The 24,622-nt window shown below is 41.2% G+C and overlaps 1 protein-coding gene across 1 annotated transcript; it reads right to left on the bottom strand.

Annotated features, from left to right (window-relative positions):
* Positions 1-3,100: 3,100 nt before the first annotated feature.
* Positions 3,101-24,243, bottom strand: lhcgr (luteinizing hormone/choriogonadotropin receptor). Its single transcript, NM_001124326.1, is given in 13 exon segments — positions 3,101-4,014; positions 4,326-4,783; positions 5,195-5,391; positions 6,264-6,335; positions 7,684-7,869; positions 12,835-12,909; positions 13,023-13,091; positions 13,292-13,369; positions 14,056-14,139; positions 15,147-15,221; positions 15,526-15,600; positions 15,718-15,789; positions 23,884-24,243. Coding segments are annotated over 13 exon segments (2,184 nt in total). The 5' UTR covers positions 24,060-24,243; the 3' UTR covers positions 3,101-3,447.
* Positions 24,244-24,622: the final 379 nt, after the last annotated feature.

Here is a 24,622-nt window from a genome sequence, read left to right as displayed (position 1 = left end):
CTGGTCAGTCTATGTCATGGAAAGAGCAGCTGTTCCAAATGTGTTGTACAGTCAGTGTGTGGATGTGTGGATGTGTGAATGATCTAACCATTCACATTTTTTAATCCTCACAAAAGTAAACATTGTCTCCTGTCCATGGACAATAGGGGATTTTTACTAAGATTAGAACAATTAAGGATAGGCTCGCATTTACAACACATTTTATAATAACACACCGTTATCTGATATTAATGGGGACCCATTTTCATATGTGCACCGCCTTTTGACTATTGAGCACAGTACTGCTATTCAAGCAAAATAGACCAAGAAAGACCTTTGGCCTTATCAGTGGCGATTTCAGCATGTAAATATTGGTAAGGGCAACAAGAAAAAGTGGGATGCATGCCAGCAAAGTCACTACAACACAACACTAAACAATACATTAATTGAACTATAACGGTGACAAACGGTGCCCACAAACTGTTAGGGCCTACATAAAGCTGTTCCAACAGCAGTCCCAACATCTTACCACTGCTACACCTGGCTATCAGAGGAGCCTTGTCTGGCAGCCAAACAGTTCATTCAGCCTCATTTACTGCCTTTAAAAAAAAAAGCTGATATGGCTGATTTGTTTAAACAAATGTGGTTTCTAATGACAATTGAGGTGTACAAACTATGACGAAAGGGGACAACAAGCTGATAAGAGGCAATCCGTAATTTCGATTAAGACATTAAAGAGTGAGCTAGGACGGACATAGTCAATACAACTATTTGTTTAGCACTTTTGAAATGTACAGCGACAGAATTCAAAACATGGGCCGTTGTTACAGTGTTCTCCCTGTACACCAAGTCAGAACCATAGGATAAGTAAAGGGGGCATTGAAGCAGACAATGAAAGCTCTTATAATATTTGATGATTACATTTCTCTAAAACATGTTATAGGCTTCATGTGCACCACCAGGTCAGAATAATAGGCAAGATTAAGAGCGGTAAATAGACCAAATTATTATGGTGAGACGCATGGGCTACTAACATCTTACTACACAACATACACTTAGTATTACTTTCTAGCTACAGTATACATATCTCCCTGGAATATTACATAATTTATGCAGCAGCATACAATACATTTTTAGACACCTTGTTGTGCTGTGCTCACTTGAACAGGAAGGTGACGCGGCGGTTCTTTGTGGGCAACTTTTTTCATCAAAGTCTGGTATTCTCTGAATTTATGGCGCTTTCAAACAACTGGGAACTGAAAAAAACAAGGTTGAATCATGATGTCATTGATCTTCAGGTCGTAGCTCTAGAAAGATGCCGAATGTACAATTCCAAGTTGGATGACAGTTCGAAACGTATTTTCCCAGTCAGAGCTCATTTATTCCCGACTTCCCAGTTGTCTTGAACTCACTGAAGTCAAGTTTTCGCTGTTCTGACATAAGTATTTTTTTGCAAAAAATGTGGGTCTCAAAATAGGTGGGGCTCTGCCCCACCTGCCCTGAATGACGGGTCGCCACTGAGCCTTATGTGAAATGCAAGGCTGGTTTACACTTGGTCTAACCACTGTCATGCCGTTGGCCTGGGGGTAGGTTTATGACAGTCATAAATACCTCTTCCCCCCCTTTTCCTCTCTCTACCCTCCAGATGTTACATTTGCAAACCCCTTTGGTTAACATAGAGATTCTGGGAACATCAGAAGGTGGGGGGAAATTAACTATATTCTGGTAATCCCGACCAATTGAACATATGCGGTGGTACTTAATGAATATTATGTCAGTTCGGTTGTCATCTGAGACACTCTCATCAATGATAAGATGACATAAACTCTACAGTGGAAAGTCTACACATCAGAGTTATCGGATTCACATGGAATTGTTGTTCAATTTAAATGTTTGAATATGAAATTATTCGTGATGGGATGAAATGTGATTTTAGCTTCTAAAATGGAGAATTGGGTTTTCATAAGGTTAGGGCTCTGCTCAATCAGTGCCTCGCCCCTGTGAAGAGTCATGGGTTATAAAACTTTTCAGACACACCCTTCTCGCTCCACTATATAAAGCCTTGACGACAATATAACCTCCTGTTCCGAGGATGTGAGGACGACGGTCCGATGTCAGAATGGTTCAGATAATAACTACAGAACGAAGCCAACATCAGCGTGAGCTTTGGTTGCGAATGGTATGAACTTTGAACTCTTATTCACTACAGAAGTGATACCTCCTAGCCGCTGAGTTAGCAACAGCAGCTGCAAACGAGGGTTAGGAAGGAACAGACAGAGTATCCAGGCTATCACACAACGACGTTACTACAACGTATCCAATTGACTACCAGAGACATTCTTCAAAGGACAAAGGACTCGGTTTGGCAACACAGCCTTCCATCTACCACCAACCTACCGAAGCGCAGCTCAGAGTAAATATTTATTGCATTTTCCTTTTCCAAATGGGCAGTAATTTAGAATGCATAAGATACTGTATTTACCAGTGCACAGCTTCTTCCTTTTCTTTTGTGTAACAAGCTGTCATATCTGTTCCGCCCGCTAGGGACGTTTTCCTTTATGATGTAATTTGTAATCAAGTTATGATTAATTCTGTGTATATGTAATTCTATGTGATTAGTTAGGTATTTAGTAAATAAATAATTAAACCCAATTTTGTATTGCTGATTCAACTTGTTAGCCAGGGTTCGTGAAGATAACCAAGAATTTACAACTTTCAGATGAGACTGAATTAAGGTGACGTTTAATATTGACTGCTATTGATGTAAAATATTACTAGGTCTTTAAGAGTTTATTCGGGAGATAACAGCTCTATAAATATTATTTTGTGGTGCCCCGACTCTCTAGTTAATTACATTTACATGATTAGCTCAATCAGGTAATATTAATTACGGAGAAAGGATTTTATAGAATAGCATGTCATATCACTTAATCCGGCATAGCCAAAGACACGACACCACTGCCTGTGGACACTGGTCTCATTCTAATGGTCTACAGACAGCCTCTGCTTGAAGATATTCCACATGACTGTAAAATAAATAAATACATTTTTATATTTGAATAGTTATTCTGTTACAAAACATGTACATAGTGTAGCATTGATTCACCAAGCAAGTCTGGGATGCCAACAGAAAATGTTGTTTTATTTAAATACAATTTGGTTGAATGACACATTTAGCCATATGAGAATTACATGGGAGTTCAAATGTTCAAAATTGTTTACCGTTTTACAGTAAATTGCAGACAATCCTGGTTCTACTGTAGGAGCCAGTTAAAGGAAAAAGTGAAAGAAAAGTCCCATCTGAACAATAACCTCCCCAGTAAGACTGTAGTAACCAGTGAATTGCACTACAAAATACTGTAAGGTCACTTGTTGCTACTGTTGATGATAATGAATAGAACAAAATAAAAAGCTTAGTCTATTCTTCATCCTCTTTGAAAAAATGTATTTCAGGTATAGGGTGCCATTTCAGATTGTCCCCAAATCTCCATCGTCTTTCGTCTGTTGGCTCTGCAATGGCAGAGGGTCCATCCTTAGTGTTGTACAAATCAGAGTCCCCTTGTTCCCAGAACTACTCTTCACCAAATTCTCAGAGCAATAGGCCTTCATCCTGTACATATTAGCTTTATTCTCGCAGCAGCCCATGTTACTCAGTAACAGATAGACATCTTTCCTGAAAGCCTTAGTAAAGATGGCATAGAGGAAAGGGTTGGCACAGGAATTGATAGGAAAGAACAACACCAGGAGTATCTTGGAGTTGGTGACAGTGATGAGCGGAACCTTAAAGGCTGCAGATATAGCGAAGAACGAGATGGGTGCCATGCAGAGGAGATCGGTGAAGATGAGAACAGCCATGCGCTTAGCGATCTTGGCGTCTGCACTGCGGCTGGGAAACTGGGGGTTCCGTACTGCCAGGTAGATGAGGACGTAGCAGACGCAGACCACCAGGAACGCCCCCACGTTGAAGAGGAGGAGCAGGAGGATGAAAGCCTGGGCCAGAGGAGTCTTCACATCCATGGGAAGGCACATGCTCACCTGGAAAATATTTCTTGTGTTATTTAATATACAGCAGTAATGAAAAAGTGTGTCCTAACCAATCTTCTCCTCTGGGAAAATAATGTAAAGCACACACAGAACGATGGGCGGTCATTGTGTTCTGTCGCTGTAGTGTGTTATAGCAACCAGCTGCTGGGTGCAGACTAGTGGTGACTATTTGCGTGGATTCAACATGTAGAATCATTGAAAAATGAACAGAAAATGTCAGCCACTATTCTGTTCAGAAGCACTAGGTATACTCTGCCGTCCATTGTTCTGTTTTTTTTTTTATAGTACAGTGTATTATATACCCTGCTGTAGCTGCTGACCCCCACCAGGGGGAGCATGGCCATCCCCAGACAGATCAACCACCCTCCAGCCATGATGCCAGCAGCCTGCGCCAGGCCTAGCCTCTTCTCCAGCTGCAAGGCATGAGTTATCGTATGCCAGCGCTCCAGAGTGATAGTCGACAACGTGTACACCGACAGCTCCCCACCGAACACAGACAGGAAGCCCGCCGCACTACAACCTGCTCCCGTCTGCCAATCGATGGCGTGCTCACTGTAGTGGCCTCGGGTGTGGAGGTCGACCGCGGCGATCATAAGGAGGTAGACGCCGATGCAGAAGTCAGCGAAGGCCAGGTGACACATGAGGAAGCGTGGCACGGTGAGTTTACAGCGACTGGTGAAGAAGATGAGGAGGACTGTCAGGTTGCCAATGATCGCCAGGATGTTGATGAACCAGATGGCGACTCTGAGAAAACTGAAACCTGGAGTGAACAAAGGAAAAGCAGTCAAACTCAATTAAACTTCATTTATATAACACATTTCTTACAGAAAATACATTTAATGGTGCGCAACAACATTAGATACCATTTTTATTTTATTATTATTAAGAAATAAAGATCGTAAAACAGTAAAATAACAGTGGAAAGGAGACCGTACGACAAAGTAATCTCTGAATGTTTGTGCATCATGCCTAGGCCTTCTGTTCTTTCAGTAAAAGGCTGTTACCAAAACATGTCCGTTAGTTTGACCTCTTGACTGCTTGAAATAACATTAAAACGTCTAAAGACTATTAGTGTGAATGAGGGTTTTCCCAGTTTGTCTTTTTAACCCTGCATTCAAATACTTTTCCTAAGGGACTAAGCTGAGTTGAGGGCAGCAATTATTGATTCTACCTGCTATGTCTTCACACGGGTTAAAGGCGTCAGCCTCTGGTGTACACTGGAGGGTTGGTCTGGTCTGACAGTTTAACCCTAGTTCTGGATACTGGAAATCCACACCTCCGTAGGACTCATCTTCGACATCTTCGTTTGTTCCATGTATTTCCACCAGTAGGGATGTGTCGGATGAGTCCACCATACCAGCTGGAAACCTGGTGGTACAGGAAGCGAGAGCTGTAAAGAGTAGGTCAATGGTCACTAAAGTTTTATGACTGTATAATTATATTGACATTTATTTTTCCCCGAAGATCAATGCATTTAGTGTCGCGAGCTAGACGGATCTTGTGGACTTACATGAATTAGTCTGGTAATATGAGGCTACAATGATAGAAAAACCTGTTCCCATAGTTCAAAAGTGGAGAGATGAAAGGTCAAAAACAGTTCACTTTAGTTCAGACAAGTAGTGGCATTTCTAATCAGATAGTTTAAATGGGATCCAATAGATGATTAATTACTCAAATTAGGAATTAGGCAATTAAGGCACCTTCACTGAAGATGTCTCTTAGTCAAAACGGATGAATCTACGAACTTAGCAATTACATGATGTAATGAATAATTATTTGGGGAACTTTAGTTTTTAAAGGCCCAGTGCAGTCAAAAACGTGATCTTCCTGTGTTTAATATATATTTCCACACTATGAGGTTGGAATAATAATATGAAATTGTGAAAATTATGATAACGCCCTTTTAGTGTAAGAGCTGTTTTTGGTGGGATGGAGTTTTGGCCTTCATGGTGACATCACCATGCGGTACATTAGTTAATAAATCAATAAGAAAGAGAGTTCCAAACCTCTCTGCCAATAACAGCAAATTTTCAGTTTTCCCCTCCCCACTCAAAATTCTTGCTTGAGAAATTGCCCTTTACTAAAAAGCTATTTTTGATTATTTTTTACCATTGTAATTTAAAACAATCACAATAAGTCGCAAAATTGTTAACCAGAAATGATTTGATATTGAGATAAAAATGGCTGCACTGAACATTTAAACTACTGCAGTAGTAAACGAAGAAGAAAAAGAAACTCACTTTTCAGACGGACTGTCATCACAATACGTAGGCCTAGATCCATTATGTTGTGCTGCATTGATTGGAGAATCCCTAGGGGAGAGAGAGGGGTTAGGGTTAGGCTTAGTGAAAGGGGTTTTGGGTATAATGTTAGGGTTAGGTTAAGTATTAGGGTTAGGATTAGGGAAAATATAATTTTTAATGCTCCAAAAATGTTACACTCCAAAAAGTCCTTACACTTCATGAAAATACAGCTGTATATGTGTGTGTGTGTGTGTAGAGCCAACTACCACATTTGGGACCCTGGGCACCGACCTCTTTCATTTCAACACATGTTGCCATGGTGCAGAGAGAAAAATTGGCAGTTTTACAATGTTATTATACAATATTGCAGTTTTAAAGCGAATTTCCTGCTATTCTACAAATTTTGCCATGAGGCTGAGGGAACATGTTGCAGTTTTAAAGCAAATGTCCTGCAATTCTACACATTTTGCTATCATATGCTATCTGTGGGCCCCCAACCTCTTGCTGCCTGTCTCCAGAGGAACTGCAACGCAGTCATGCTTTGATCTTGTACTGATATGCTTTGGGGAAACAGTCAGTCGGAGAGACATATGTTTTTGATTCTCAAGACATAATCACAAAGCAGTGGTAGAGTATCACTTATATTAGGACATGAATATTTGATTTGGTTAACAGCAATAAGGAGAGACTGGCATGAGAGCTGCGACACACACACACACACACACACACACACACACACACACACACACACACACACACACACACACACACACACACACACACACACACACACACACACACACACACACACACACACACACACAGGGCCGGATAACCAAACGGGCACGCATCGAACATGCACCCCGGCCCCCAACCTAAAATGAGATACAATATATTTAGTCTCTTGTGATAGACTGCTAGCTGGCCAGCAAACACTACTTGGTTTTGGGTTCCGAGATTACATTATCTTTAACCCATGACCTAGAGACTGATTCCAGCTGCATCCTGTAAACAATTCATGGGATTCATTTGAAGGGCATTGAAGACCATTGTCTCATTAATTCCAAACTTCTACTAGGAATAGCCCACTTAATTACTAGTTATATCCCTCGAAAATAGGAAATCCCTGTCCGTCAGCCCTAAAGCAAGTTTCCTCTTGTTCTAACGTCAAGACACTGGTTTCTCCTGTGGGAGACCCAGGTTCAAATCCTGCCTTTGACACTTGCCCCCCTGGTGTGAATCAGAAGAGGCTGGTTGGAGAAGCTATAGGAGGATGGCTTGCTGAAATGGAACAGGGTCAAACATGTGGTTTCATATGTCTGATGTGCTTGATACCATTCCATTCCAGCCATTACAATGAGCCTGTCCTCCTATAGCTCCTCCCACTAGCCTCTTCTGGTGAATGGGATTATGCCACCTGTGTGTGTCCCAGGTGAGTAAGGCACAGCAGTGGCTGTTGTAGGTGAGGTGTGCCTTCTGCAGGTTGCCCAGATCCCTGAAAGGGGGTAGTCTCTTTAGGCCGTAGGCTGTACGGGCAACCAGCTCCACGACAGAATTGAGGCCATGGGATGGCAAAGTCTCTATCGCCGTCGACGAGACATCTCTGGAAAACATACAGTGAAAACACAATCATAATAAAGTTTTTATTAATTAATTATCTCACTCACTAATGAACTCACTCACTCAGTCATTCATCAGAGCTCTAATTATAGACATGGCAAAGGGTTCAGAAAGGTTTTTGAGGATATCACAGTACCAGTCAAAAGTTTGGACACACCTACTCATTCAAGGGTTTTTATTTTTACTATTTTATACATTGTAGAATAGCCCTTACACAGCGCTTAGTGGGACTATCATTTGTTTGTCAACAGGGCAATGACCAAACACACCTCCAGGCTGTGTAAGGGCTATTTGACCAAGAGTGAGAGTAATGGTGCTGCATCAGATGACCTGGCATCCACAATCACCCGACCTCAACCCAATTGAGATGGTTTGGGATGAGTTGGACCGCAGAGTGAAGGAAAATCAGCCAACAAGTGCTCAGCATACATGGGAACTCCTTCAAGACTGTTGGAAAAGCATTCCAGGTGAAGCTGGTTGAGAGAATGCCAAGAGTGTGCAAAGCTGTCATCAAATCAAATCAAATTTATTTATATAGCCCTTCGTACATCAGCTGATATCTCAAAGTGCTGTACAGAAACCCAGCCTAAAACCCCAAACAGAAAGCAATGCAGGTGTAGAAGCACGGTGGCTAGGAAAAACTAGGAAAAAATCTAGAGAGGAACCAGGCTATGTGGGGTGGCCAGTCCTCTTCTGGCTGTGCCGGGTGGAGATTATAACAGAACATGGCCAAGATGTTCAAATGTTCATAAATGACCAGCATGGTCAAATAATAATAATCACAGGCAGAACAGTTAAAACTGGAGCAGCAGCACAGGTAGTCCTGCATGCCAGGTAGTCCTGAGGCATGGTCCTAGGGCTCAGGTCCTCAGAGAGAGAGAAAGAAAGAGAGAAAGAGAGAATTAGAGAGAGCATATTTAAATTCACACAGGACACCAGATAGGACAGGAGAAGTACTCCAGATATAACAAACTGACCCTGACCCTGACCCCAAACTGACACATAAACTACTGCAGCATAAATACTGGACGCTGAGACAGGAGGGGTCAGGAGACACTGTGGACCCATCCGATGATACCCCTGGACAGGGCCAAACAGGAAGGATATAACCCCACCCACTTTGCCAAAGCACAGCCCCCACCACTAGAGGGATATCTTCAACCACCAACTTACCATCCTGAGACAAGGCCGAGTATAGCCCACAAAGATCTCCGCCACGGCACAACCCATGGGGGGGCGCCAACCCAGACAGGAAGATCACATCAGTGACTCAACCCACTCAAGTGACGCACCCCTCCTAGGGACGGCATGAAAGAGCACCAGTAAGCCAGTGACTCAGCCCCTGTAATAGGGTTAGAGGCAGAGAATCCCAGTGGAAAGAGGGGAACCGGCCAGGCAGAGACAGCAAGGGCGGTTCGTTGCTCCAGAGCCTTTCCGTTCACCTTCACACTCCTGGGCCAGACCACACTCAATCATATGACCCACTGAAGAGATGAGTCTTCAGTAAATACTTAAAGGTTGAGACCGAGTTTGTGTCTCTCACATGGGTAGGCAGACCATTCCATAAAAATGGAGCGCTATAGGAGAAAGCCCTGCCTCCAGCTGTTTGCTTAGAAATTCTAGGGACAATTAGGAGGCCTGCGTCTTGTGACCGTAGCGCACGTGTAGGTATGTACGGCAAGATCAAATCAGAGAGATAGGTAGGAGCAAGCCCATGTAATGCTTTGTAGGTTAGCAGTAAAACCTTGAAATCAGCCCTTGCTTTGACAGGAAGCCAGTGTAGAGAGGCTAGCACTGGAGTAATATGATCACATATTTTGGTTCTAGTCAGGATTCTAGCAGCCGTATTTAGCACTACCTGAAGTTTATTTAGTGCTTTATCCGGGTAGCCGGAAAGTAGAGCATTGCAGTAGTCTAACCTAGAAGTAACAAAAGCATGGATACATTTTTCTGCATCATTTTTGGACAGAACGTTTCTGATTTTTGCAATGTTACGTAGATGGAAAAAAGCTGTCCTTGAAAGAGTCTTGATATGTTCGTCAAAAGAGACATCAGGGTCCAGAGTAACACTGAGGTCCTTCACAGTTTTATTTGAGACGACTGTACAACCATTAAGATTCATTGTCAGATTCAACAGAAGATCTCTTTGTTTCTTGGGACCTAGAAGAAGCATCTCTGTTTTGTCCGAGTTTAAATGTAGAATGTTCTCAGCCATCCACTTCCTTAAGTTTGAAACACAGGCTTCTAGCGAGGGCAATTTTGGGGCTTCACCATGTTTCATTGAAATGTACAGCTGTGTGTCATCCGCATAGCAGTGAAAGTTAACATTATGTTTTCGAATGACATCCCCAAGAGGTAAAATATATAGTGAAAACAATAGTGGTCCTAAAACGGAACCTTGAGGAACACCAACATTTACAGTTGATTTGTCAGAGGACAAACCATTCACAGAGACAAACTGATATCTTTCCGACAGATAAGATCTAAACCTAGCCAGAACTTGTCCGTGTAGACCAATTTGGGTTTCCAATCTCTCCAAAAGAATGTGGTGATCGATGGTATCAAAAGCAGAACTAAGGTCTAGGAGCACAAGGACAGATGCAGAGCCTCGGTCTGATGACATTAAAAGGTCATGTACCACTTTCACAAGTGCAGTCTCAGTGCTATGATGGGGTCTAAAACCAGACTGAAGCATTTTGTGTACATTGTTTTTCTTCAGGAAGGCAGTGAGTTGCTGCGCAACAGCCTTTTCTAAAATTCATTTTTTCAGTTTATTGTTTTTGTTCGTTGTATAGAATTCAATAAAAATGGATAATCATCACACTGCATTGTGGTCCTCCTCTCTTTCGCCCGACGAAGAACGTTACAGCCGTTTATTATGTTCAACATAGGAGGGCCAAGCACAGGAAGGAGCTCTTTCAGTAGTTTAGTTGGAATAGGGTCCAGTATGCAGCTTGAAGGTTTAGAGGCCATGATTATTTTCATCATTGTGTCAAGAGATATAGTACTAAAACACTTGAGTGTCTCTCTTGATCCTAGGTCCTGGTAGAGTTGTGCAGACTCAGGACAACTGAGCTTTGAAGGAATGAGCAGATTTCTTTCTAGTAATCATGATCTTTTCCTCAAAGAAGTTAATGAACTTATTACTGCTGAAGTGAAAGCCATCCCCTCTTGGGGAATGCTGCTTTTTAGTTAGCTTTGCGACAGTATCAAAAAGGAATTTCGGATTGTTCTTATTTTCCTCAATTAAGTTGGAAAAATGGGATGATCGAGCAGCAGTAAGGGCTCTTCGATACTACACGGTACTGTCTTTCCAAGCTAGTCGGAAGACTTCCAGTTTTGTGGAAGCTTGCTTCAGAGCTCGGGTATTTTCTGTATACCAGGGAGCTAGTTTCTTATGAGAAATGTTTTTAGTTTTTAGGGGTGCAACTGCATCTAGGGTATTGCGCAAGGTTAAACTGAGTTCCTCAGTTAGGTGGTTAACTGATTTTTGTCCTCTGACGTCCTTGGGTAGACAGAGGGAGTCTGGAAGGACATCAAGGAATCTTTGTGTTGTCTGTGAATTTATAGCACAACTTTTGATGTTCCTTGGTTGGGGTCTGAGCAGATTATTTGTTGCAATTGCAAACGTAATAAAATGGTGGTCCGATAGTCCAGGATTATGAGGAAAAACATTAAGATCCACAACATTTATTCCATGGGACAAAACTAGGTCCAGAGTATGACTGTGACAGTGAGTAGGTCCAGAGACATGTTGGACAAAACCCACTGAGTTGATGATGGTTCCGAAAGCCTTTTGGAGTGGGTCTGTGGACTTTTCCATGTGAATATTAAAGTCACCAAAGATTTGAATATTATCTGCTATGACTACAAGGTCCGATAGGAATTCAGGGAACTCAATGAAAAACGCTGTATATGGCCAAGGAGGCGTGTAAACAGTAGCTATAAAAAGTGATTGAGTAGGCTGCATATATTTCATGACTAGAAGCTCAAAAGACGAAAACGTCATTTTTTTTTTTGTTAATTGAAATTTGCTATCCTAAATGTTAGCAACACCTCCGCCTTTGCGGGATGCACGGGGGATATTGTCATTAATGTAGCCAGGAGGCGAGGCCTCATTTAACAGTAAATTCATCATGCTTAAAAGCCATGTTTCAGTCAGGCCAATCACATCAAGATTATGATCAGTGATTAGTTCATTGACTATAATTGCCTTTGAAGTAAGGGATCTAACATGAAGTAGCCCTATTTTGAGATGTGGGGTATCATGATCTCTTTTAATAATGACAGGAATGGAGGAGGCCTTTATCCTAGTGAGATTGCTAAGGCGAACACCGCCATGTTTAGTTTTGCCCAACCTAGGTCGAGGCACAGACACGGTCTCAATGGGGATAGCTGAGCTGACTACACTGACTGTGCTAGTGGCAGACTCCACTATGCTGGCAGGCTGGCTAACAGCCTGCTGCCTGGCCTGCACCCTATTTCATTGTGGAGCTAGAGGAGTTAGAGCCCTGTCTATGTTGGTAGATAAGATGAGAGCACCCCTCCAGCTAGGATGAAGGCAAAGGGTGGCTACTTTGAAGAATCTCAAATATAAAATATAACACTTTTTTTGGTTACTACATGATTCCATATGTGCTATTTCATAGTTTTGATGTTTTTATTCTACAATGTAGAAAATAGTAAAAATAAAGAAAAACCCTTGAATGAGTATGTGTGTCCAAACTTTTGACTGGTACTGTACAAATTCCAATGGAGCTAGTGCATGCATTTTTCGACTTCTAAAGTGACTTACAGTGTGTGTACTGCATGCCTTTCTAGTATGGGTAGTTGATCCCTGCAGCTGTGGGAAGGTTACCATGACTTCATATAGTCTTGTGATAACCTGACTAAATAAAGGAAACAGAATAAAGACCAAATATTGATAGTCTTAAAGCGTGTCGCTTACAGTATCCTAGGGCCCACTGCTCCTTTAAAAGCTTCCCTATGGATCACTCGGAGGTTTCGGTTATTCTTCAAAACCCTGAGAACACATAAAACAAAGTAAATAGCATTGTTTATTGATACAGGTTTATTTAGCCATTTGCTATCATTGTAAAAAAAGAAGTTGAAATGTTAAAGTATAGGAAATACTACAATTTATTTATCTTGGTCCCATTAAAGGCATAGTCTTGTATTTCTCTAATGCCATTGTTGAACAGGTTCCTGGAATAGAGAGAAAACAATGTTAACACCATTGGCATTAAGGCCTAGACCCCAGATCCTGAGTAGGCAATAATGAGAGTTAGTGACTTTAAATGTCATTCAGTATAGCAATATCATTTTCACACTTCAGGCTTTTAGGACAATATTCTCCTTTGGATTGGAAAAAGTAGGTCTAGCCATTATAATAACACAGTACTTACATAGCAGTATATTCAGTTGTCATGCCAACAAAAGCATTTACTGGTATTGACAGAAGATAGAGGTTGTCACAGATATCCCTGTAAGACACATTTTTGATTATTTTAGATTTTTTTAATTATCCGTTATTTTACCAGGTAAGTTGACTGAGAACACGTTCTCATTTACAGCAACAATCTGGGGAATAGTTACAGGGGAGAGGAGGGGGATGAATGAGCCAATTGTAAACTGGGGATTATTAGGTGACCGTGATGGTTTGAAGGCCAGATTGGGAATTTAGCCAGGACACCGGGGTTAACACCCCTACTCTTACGATAAGTGCCATGGGATCTTTAATGACTTCAGAGAGTCAGGCCCCCCCCCCTTTAACGTCCCATCCGAAAGACGGCACCCTACACAGGGCAGTGTCAATCACTGCCCTGGGGCATTGGGATATTTTTTAGACCAGAGGAAAGAGTGCCTCATACTGGCCCTCCAACACCACTTCCAGCAGCATCTGGTCTCCCATTAAGTTGATTAAGTTGATATAATACTGTTTAGGCCTATATTTACTTTTCAACAGTGTCGACAAGTCCTTCAACGTCACTGACCCATACTTACAAGACTCTGTCTGATGAAAGTCACAGTGTTTTTAATGAATTTTGAATAAAAAAATAGTTTTAATGGAGAGTTTTGGCATCTCTACCTCTTATGGACTCCACTAGGATTTAAGGCAGCACCTCTTCTCATGTTGTTGGAGCACCCCTTATTTTCTTCACATACTTACAAGACAAAATTTTGGTTCCAAGGTTCCAGAGAATGGATAGAAGTCATGTCAGGAAACACTGTTATCCCAGTGTTGGATATACTCCTGTTAATGCATAACAAGACTGTATTATATTACTTCATAACACAATAATAACCTATTTGCTCTACCTTACCGAGGTCTTGCTATCCCTTATGTATGTTGTATCATATGGTTTCTATGTTTTGTATGTACAATATACACTGAGTGTACAAAACATTAGGAACATCTTTCTAATATTGAGTTGCTGGGGCATTGACTACAAGGTGTCGAAAGTGTTCCACATGGATGCTGGTCCATGTTGACTCCAATGCTTCCCACAGTTGTGTCAAGTTGGCTGGATGTCCTTTGGGTGGTGGACCATTCTTGATATACACGGGAAACTGTTAAGCATGAAAAACCCAGCAGCAGTTCTTGACACACTCAAACCAGTGCGCCTGGCACCTACTACCATACTCTGTTCAGAGGAACTTAAATCTTTTGTCTTGCCCAATCACCCTCTGAATGGCACACATACTGTACACAATCCCTGTCTCAATTGTCTCAAGGCTTAAAAATCATTCTTTAACCTGTCTTCTCCCCTTCATCTACACTGATTGAAGTGGACTTAGCAGGTGACATCAATAAGGGATCATAGCTTTCACCTGGTTTCACCTGGTCAGTCGATGTCCTGGAAAGAGCAGGTGTTCATAATGTTTTATACATACAGTGTATACACTGGGAACAATAAAGATTTACTGAACTGAAATTAACTATTGTGAGGTCAAAGTGTCGACATATACATTGTAGCAGAGTATAAGAAAGTATGTGAATGAATAAACCAGACAGGTAGCATTATCTAGAGTGGAACAAGCCCTCTGTGCAGAGAGAGATAGGATACATCCCAAATGGCAGCCTATTCCCTTTATAGTGCGCTACTTCTGACCAGAGCCCTGGTCCTGGTCAAAAGTAGTTCACTATAAAGGGAATACAAAGTAGTGGACTATAATAGGAATAGGGTGCCATTTGTGACACAGGCATAGTATAGTACGGTATGGTCTCTGGTATCTCTTAAAGTTCAGAAGGCCTCTCACAGATAACGCAGCTTAGGAAGGTTGTTGAACGTCCTTCGAGCGATGTGCACCAGGCTCCGTATGTTCTTAATGAAGCTGCGAAACAAAAATGTATATGAGGTCACATACAGCACACATCTGACATACAGAACACACTTGATTTCAGCCAGTCCCTTTACAATATATTCAAAACATGGTCTCAGTAGGATAAGTCAAAATAGTGACATTTAATCATTTTAGTTATACTGTATGTCACCCAAGCTGACATATTACTAAACGTCACATACATCACTTGCAAATCTAGAACACCATCTTGAAGACAGATCAGCCCATACAAGAAAGCAGACTCAACTCTGCTATGAGGATCCATGTTCTACCCCTGGGGGGGAAACACACTCACATTTCATTGAGGTCGAGAAGATTGTTGAATGCAAGGGTCTCTATAGTTTCCAAGGCAACACTTTGACCGATTTCTCTAAAAGACGCACCAAGCAAAAACTGGTTATTTTGAACAATTCATAACCAAAAGGGGTGTGGTCAAAAAGCAATTGAATTGATATGGATCAACCCCAGATTGATATTTGATACTCACATATGCTGGACTCTTCTCAGGCCATCAAAGGTGTGGCTGGCTATTGTGCTCATAGTCAGATGCTTCAGGACGCTGAGAAGTATGGGAACAGTCAGAAAGACAATATTATATAAAATTGTACTTTTAAACTATTTTACAGACCATCGAAAAGGAACCAAACGTTAATTCAATACATTAGTATGCGTTTACATTTACTAAGTCAAATAAGACATTTTGTTAATAGTCAAGGAAGTGTGTTCTTGAAAGAATTCCCTGTCTGAAGTTGTCCTGGTAACAACACATTGTTCAAGGTCTTCCACACAGCCACACACATATCTGTTGTCCTCTTCAGTAAACACACACGCTCACATACACACGCATATGCACACACACACATTCACACGAGCAAGGTCGCACGCGCACACGCGCACACACACAGACACACAGACACAGACACAGACACACACACACACACACACACACACACACACACACACACACACACACACACACACACACACACACCAAAAACAAGCCCTAAATCCAGTGCCTTGCAAAGGTATTCATCCTCCTTGGCGTTTTTACTGTTTTGTAGCATTACAACCTGTAATTTAAATTGATTTTTATTTGGATTTCATGTAATGGACATACACAAAATAGTACAAATTGGTGAAGTGAAAAAAATGACTTGTTTCATAAAATTCCAAAAAATAAAAAACAGAAAAGTGGTGCATGCATATGTATTCACCCCCTTTGCTATGAAGCCCCTAAATAAGATCTGGTGCAACCAATTACCTTCAGAAGTCACATAATAAGTTAAATAAAGTCCACCTGTGTGCAATCTAAGTGTCACATGATCTGTCACATGATCTCAGTAGAAATACTCCTGTTCTGAAAGTCCCCAGAGTCTGCAACACCACTAAGCAAGGGGCACTACCAAGCAAGCAGCACCATGAAGACCAAGGAGCTCTCCTTACAGGTCAAGTTGTGGAGAAGTACAGATCAGGGTCGGGTTATAAAAAAATATCAGAAACTTCGAACATCCCACGGAGCACCATTAAATCCATTATTACAAAATGGAAAGAATATGGCACCGCAACAAACCTGCCAAGAGAGGGCCGCCCACCAAAACTCACAGACCAGACAAGGATGGCATTAATCAGAGAGGCAACAAAGAGACCCTGAAGGAGCTGCAAAGCTCCACAGCAGAGATTATCTGTCCATAGGACCACTTTAAGCCGTACACGCCCCCAGAGCTGGGCTTTAAGGAAGAGTGGCCAGAAAAAAGCAATTTCTTAAAGAGAAAAATGAGCAAACACGTTTGGTGTTTGCCAAAAGGCATGTGGGAGACTCCCCAAACATATGGAAGAAGGTACTCTGGTCAGATGAGACAAAATGCTGCTTTTTGGCCATCAAGGAAAATGCTATGTCTGTCGAAAACCCAACACCTCCCATCATCCCAAGAATTCCATCTGTTTGTGATGCGTGCAGGACAGCAGAAATGTGATCTGGAGGTAAAGGTCATACATCTCCAATAACTCCAAAGTTTTATATTAAAAAAGCTAATTATATAAAAAATCTGATTTATTTTAAGGTCTTTGTCCATAAATTCTAATCTATAGTCAAACGGACATTAGTATGAACAGTGTAAAATCTAATGCAATATGGGACTGCTAATCATCTAGTCGAACAGAAGTGTCAAGACGTTGCATTAGTTAATGTGACGACTGTTGCTCATCGAATGATTAAAGGTTTCTAATTGCGTGACTAACTGAATCAAGCAATTATTAACTCATTAACCTGGGGCACCATGGGAAAATTTGTTTTATTGAGTTTCTATTTCCCAAATTAACTCAAAGAATAGGACTGGGGACCCTTGCCGCGGGTCCCGAATGGACGGGAGATTCCGGCAGCACCGGACAGGCGGGAGACTCAGGCAGCTCCGGAGTGAAGGGCGATTCCGGCAGCACAGGAGTGAAAGGCGGCTCTGGCCCGCCCGTCAGTCAGGAGCTGCCAGAGCCGCCTTTCACTCCTGTGCTGCCGGAATGTTTTTTCCATTCACCTTACGGGACTGTTCGTTTGTCGTTTATTGTTTTGTTCAGTGTTCAGTTATTTTATAAAAAATATGAACACTTACCACGCTGCGCTTTGGTCCTCACCTTCTTCCACCACAGACAATCGTTACAATTAGTGTGTCAGAGTGTTTGGACAATCTCTCGATTTACAAAAGCCACATTGACAGGCCTCCTCATTAAGCCGAGCTCCTACAGATGTCCAAACACCAGCTAATGTAACCACCAGCTAATGTAACCTCATACGAGGCCCATCGTGACACCAGAATAAGAAATGGAGGACAGAGCCACTCAAATGGAATGGCCGATTAGTTCACTTTAATGTAACTGTGGTTTGGAAGATATAAACAGACGACCCCCCCTTTGTAGGCCCGCGGATCAATTTCCCAAAATTGTTGTATATATTATTTTATTCAGAACTCAGTTGGGGTCTCAACAGTTGGTTAGAATTTGAGAAAGTGATGTCAGGGACATGAAAACCAAATTAATTTAATATGTGATCACAAGTGTTTCACATGTGAAGTTAATGTGATAAAGTGACAACATGTAAAAAAAAAAAAGAAACATGTGATAACATGAAACTACACATGTGAAAACATTTGACATCGTGAAATAAATGTGACATGGGAATGCAAAATTTCAACATGAGATACCATGAAACTACACATATTACAATATTTGAAAGTTTCTTACATGTAAAACTGCGAAATCGATTTTCATATTTGAATATTTACCATATGTAAAAATGCAATTCCACATGTGAGAGTTAGTTTCTTACATGTTAGTTTCTTACATGTGGAACTGCAAATGTGATTTTCACATGTTTTGATTTTCACATGTGAACTTGCAATTCCACATGTGAAGTGAAAACATGTTAACATGTGATCTCTAAATGTAATACATGTGAACATCTGACCTCACATGTGTCTCTTTTGTTTTCACATAATTTCACATTGTGAAATTGCAAAAGTTTTTTTTTTTGCAAGGGAAATAATTAAATGGCATGTTTTTTTTAGATAAATGGTAAATGGTATGGCGATTTTGAACTGTTCAGCTAAAATAGTGTAAAAAGCTTTAATCAATGACGACATAGTACTGACTTTTCAGTATGACCATAGCGGGATTTGATATCACAACCTCTGGAGTTAGGGGTACACTTATATGCCTGCTGCAGTTCTGAAAGCAGCACTCGAGCCAAAAGTGATCCCCGACAATTGCGTACTACGTCACATATGTCCAGATATGTGCACCATGTCATTGCTCTCTCTTTCACTCTGCTGTGTGTTATATCTTGGTAGCTGTCACTCAAATGGCGAGGGGCTGAAGCTGATTGATTGAACTCTAATTGCTAGGAGGCTGGTTCACGAGGGTGAACATTTTGGGAAAATGATGCATCACACCTTTCAGAAAAACAGTCACTTTCAAACTAGGGATTTTGTGGCTAGTTGAGGTAACATGGTAATTCTGCTTGTAGATTATGCATGTACGAACTACACATTGACACATTCAGCCCAAAGCAGGAGGTTAAACAAAGTCTTACTAGTCGCCAAAGTTCAGGAGCGTGTCTTTTTTCTGGCTATTCTTGCATCATTAATTTAATTTACTTATTTCAGCAGTTTGAGGGTTTCCTGTATAGTTGTCTAATGTTGGTGGGGTATATTTTCCTGCTTTAATGTTACTCCTGAATCACTATGATAAAGATTTTGTTTGTGTATTATACAAAGTTGAGGTTTACTTTGATGTCCAAAGTGTAGGAATACAGGTGAAATCAGTCACAGACACAGACATGGTGGCATAGCAGGAAGAATGCCGTGAACCAAACGGTTGTGAGTTCAAATCCCAGGTGAGGACATGTTGAATAATAATGACTATGTAAGTAAACATAGTTGAAGTCTGTCAAATATGTAAGTTGAAAACACTGTGACTGTTTTTTTTTAAGTTCCGGTGACATCCTAACAAGTCATTTCTGTTTGCAGGGCCTGTGACATCTCGTGAAAAGAACTCCACTGGACTGTAAACAACATATCCTGAGGCTGCATTTATTGTAGCTGGGGGTTTTAACAAAGCAAATTTAAGAAAAACAATACAGAAGTTCTACCAATATATCGACTGCAGTACTTGCGCTGCCAAAACACTTGACCACTATTACTCCAACTTCAGGGATGCCTATAAGACCCTCCCCCGCTCTCCTTTTGACAAATCTAACCACGACTTCATTTTGCTCCTCCCTTCCTATAGGCAGAAACTCAAACAGGAAGTACTAGTGCTAAGGACTAGTCAACGCTGGTCTGACCAATCGGAACCCACGCTTCAAGATTGTTTTGATCAGACAGACTTGGATATGTTCCGGGTATCTTCTGAGAAAAACATTGACAAATACAATCTGATTCAGTGACAGAGTTTAACAGGAAGTGTATAGGAGATGTTGTACCTACTGTAACTATTAAAATCTACATTTGCTTACCACCACAATAGATCCACAGACAATGCAATCGCCATCACACTGCACACTGCCCTATCCCATCGGGACAAGAGGAATACATATGTAAGAATGTTGTTCATAGACTATAGCTCAGTATTCAACACCACAGTACCCTCCAAGCTCATCATTAAGCTCGAGACCCTGGGACTGAACCCCACCCTGTGCAACTGGGTCCTGGACATCCGGACGGGCCGCCCCCGGGTGGTGAAGGTTTGAAACATCACCTCCACTTCACTGATCCTCAACACTGGGGCTCCACAAGGGTGTGTGCTCAGTTCCCTCCTGTACTCCCTGTTCACCCATGCCTGTGTGGCCAAGCACACCTCCAACTTAATCATCAAGTTTGCAGATGAGACAACAGTAGTAGGCTTGATTACCAACAATGACCAGACAGCAGTGGAGAAGGTGGAAAGCTTCAAGTTCCTCGGTGTACACAACACTGGCAAACTGAAATTATTCACTCACACAGACAGTGTGGTGAAGAAGGCACAACAGCACCTTTTCAACCTCAGGAGGATAAAGAAATTTGGCTTGGCACCTAAAACCCTCACAAACGTTTACTGATTCACAATCGAGAGGATCCTGTTGGGCAGTATCACCGCTTGGTACAGCAACTGCACCGCCCGCAAACGCAGGGCTCTCCAGAGGGTAGTGCGGTCTGCCCAATGCATCACCGGGGGAAAACTACCTGCCCTCCAGGACACCTATAGCACCCGATGTCACAGGAAGGCCAAAAATATGATCACGGACAACAACCACACGAGACACTGCCTGTTCACCCTATCCTCCAGAAGGCGAGGTCAGTACAGGTACATCAAAGCTGGGATAGAGAGACTGAAAAACAGCTTCTATCTCAAGGCCATCAGATTGTTAAATAGCCATCACTACTACATAGAGGCTGTTGCCTATATACATAGACTTTAATAAAGGAACACTAGTCACTTTAATAATGTCTACAGATCTTGCATTACCCATCTCATATGTATATACTGTATCCTATACTATTCTGCTGTATCTTATTCTATGCCACTCTGACATTGCTAGTCCATATATTTTTATATTCTTAATTCCATTCCTTAACTAGATTTGTGTGTATTGGGTATATGTTGTGTAATTGTTAGATATTACTTGTTAGATATTACCTCACTGTCGGAGCTAGAAGCACAATCATTTTGCTACACTCGCAATAACATCTGCTAAACACGTGTTTGTAACCAATAAAATTTAATTGGGATTTGGGAACAAAAAACATAGTTTTCTCCTGAATCAACACTAGAAATGTTAGATTGAAATACAACAACAGATAACTGATACCATGCCATTCCATTAGGTCTTTTGTGGCTTTAGCCTCTTAAAGATACAACATGGTCATTTGCGAAGACTGCCTGGAAAGGATTCAGTTAACATTTTCATACTAGTGATAAATGAATGATGTAAGTGTTAAATGAAAACATATTGGATCAAAAGAACCCCAGTGTTGGGGTTAATAACCAGTGTTAAACCAAAATCACGCCCATCGTTATCATATTTCCCAGAAGGCTATACTGCAGGTTGATTTTTTTAAATTGTTTGTTTCAATATCTATTTTTTTTGCATGTACATTGATTAATATTATGCTACTTAAATATAAATTCCATACTTTTTTCTAAACTAATCCAATCTGTTACTTGGACTTATTGCACCCATTACTGAAATGGTTGTTCAAGTTTAGATATGTTAGGTAGTCTCATGTCTTAGGTTTCCCAAACCTGCAGTCGTTCTGAATGCAGGCTGCAGGGGAATACAAATATCCAAAATGTTGGATATCCCCACTCTGGCTGGATTCCAATAAGAATTACCCATCACTTTGCAAGCCATCATAATGTGACTTGCAGGCCTGAAAAACATGAGTTTCAGGTCACTGTATTGGGGTAAAACTTGGCCCTCAAAATACCTTATTAAATATTTGTTATTGTGTTGAATAATTACATTTTATTGTTAACATATTAGCTTAGTATCTCACTTGGTGAAGGCCATAGGACTGAACATTTATGAACGCAACAACTATGTCACTGTCCCTAACAAATACAGTCATGGGTGGTAACTTTACAATTCACTCGACAGGCAAGGCCCTCTAGGAAATTTGCAAAAAAAGGCTTTACACTAACTAGATGTTACATTTACCATTGTCAGTGTTGATTTAACACTGGAGAATTTGCTGTGTAAAAATGACCTCAGCAAATTATCTAGAAGACTTATTGAGGTTTTATAAACTGTCTGCCTGCCAAAATGTGGCTTACAGACAGACAGCTTTAAAGGGTTAGTTCACTTTTGATGTTCAGCTTATTTTCGACTTCTCTATAGGGTGTTGTTGTGTACTCTGAAACATTTTTAAATCCATTAACTCGTTATTTAACAATTTCAAGAATCATCTGGCTCACAATTTTGCAGCGTGTAGCAATCCTAAACTAGACTTCAGAAAAGTGAGCTATCCCTTTAATGGAAACTTGACTGCAGGAGATGGCCACTATACTCTGCCGAGAGAGATTTGCTTTGAACTAATTTACAACTTTGAACCTCTCTCCACACACACACACACACACACACACACACAGGCTAGTATGTTTCAAATTGAGTAGAATTCAATAGAACATCTGCATTTAGTCATATCCAAATCAAGTAATAAAAAATTCACAACGTTGGCCACATAGTGTTTTAGAGCCTCGGGATTTGAGGATGAAACAGCAGAACATAACTTATCTTAGTCAGCCTCTTAGGACTGGAGGAAGGTATCCGGAGCATTATATCAATTCAGTAGCTAGAGTAGTCAGCCTCTCGGGACTGGAGGAAGGTATCCGGAGCATTATATCAATTCAGTAGCTAGAGTAGTCAGCCTCTCGGGACTGGAGGAAGGTATCCGGAGCATTATATCAATTCAGTAGCTAGAGTAGTCAGCCTCTCGGGACTGGAGGAAGGTATCCGGAGCATTATATCAATTCAGTAGCTAGAGTAGTCAGCCTCTCAGGACTGGAGGAAGGTATCCGGAGCTAGAGCTTCTTGGGTATAAAGCAATGTTGCTGGGATTTTTCAAATGCAGAGAGCACGTTTTCGTAGATTTAGAAGGCTTTGGAACATCCTGTGCATCCACAGCGTACCCAATTGAAACGTATATATATATATTTAACTAGGCAAGTCCGTTAAGAACAAATGGTTATTTACGATGACGGCCCGGGAACAGTTCCCCTTGTTCAGGGGAAGAACGACAGATTTTTACTTTGTCAACTCCGTGATTCGATGTAGAAACCTACCGGTTACTCGCCCAACACTCAACACCCAACCATTGGGCTACCTGTCGCCCCGTAGACCTATGTAATTGATCAATTTTAGGATACATTTTCTGAAAGTAACACCAATAGTAGTCTATCAAGGCAAGTAATAATAGAATTGAGCACTTGTGCTTTTTAAAACACCACCATACATAACTAATCTTTCATTTAAAAAAAGTTAACTCATTTAACATTGTATTTGCATGCATGCTCTCTGGTTCCAATTGATTTGACCAGTGTGTAAATGCGCACCAATATTATGTAAATTATTGTTACCATGTCCATCAACAAAATATTAATCTGCTCAGATGTAATATAAATCACTTACAGTCTTGGACCCCTTTCGCTCGTTGGAACGGACTTCTCCGTGATGTTGTTACATCTAATGGTGTTGGCGGAACACCGGCAGATTCCCGGACACACAAAGCTCGAAGTGTACCCGCAGCCAAAGCCAAAGAAGAGCAAAACATACGGGTAGAACAGGAACAACAGCGATATCGACATCATTGAATTATCCTACTTTTCAAATTGAAGCAATAAATCCCAAGGACCACATACAGTAGGAGCAGCAAAGATGATGATGATAACCATTTACGTCCTTCTGTTGGAACAGACTCGGTGGATTGATGCAGCGTACGTTTGAATGGAGGAAGAAACAAACATTGCCCTATCCATCAAAAGGATAGCCTGTGCAATAAATTCCAAATAGTGGCTGGAGCGCATTGTGCAGACGCGAGCGCACCAGATGCTCTCCATTCCCGCCTACCCCGTAATCGCTCCGCGTCACGTGTAAACTGTCAGTATTATAACGATTGCAAGGGCCCAGGGATGTCATGGTCTTTTCTGTCATTAACCTACAGTGTCTACCCATAGTCTACCTCTCAAACATGACATAATTACTTGATGTATCTATTCTGAGACAAGATACAGTATAACTTAAATAAAATATAAACGTATTAAATATCAACATATTAACTTTCATAAAATATCACATTTCTGAATGTTTTATTATGGAGGTCCCAATCCATTAGTTCAAGCCCTGTCTAATCCTAATGGAAATGCACCAT

Source organism: Oncorhynchus mykiss, chromosome 20 (assembly GCF_013265735.2).
Source record: "Oncorhynchus mykiss isolate Arlee chromosome 20, USDA_OmykA_1.1, whole genome shotgun sequence".
Taxonomy (NCBI): Eukaryota; Metazoa; Chordata; class Actinopteri; order Salmoniformes; family Salmonidae; genus Oncorhynchus; species Oncorhynchus mykiss.
The sequence above is the reverse complement of the archived record's forward strand: the minus strand, read 5'-3'. Positions and strand labels throughout refer to the sequence as shown.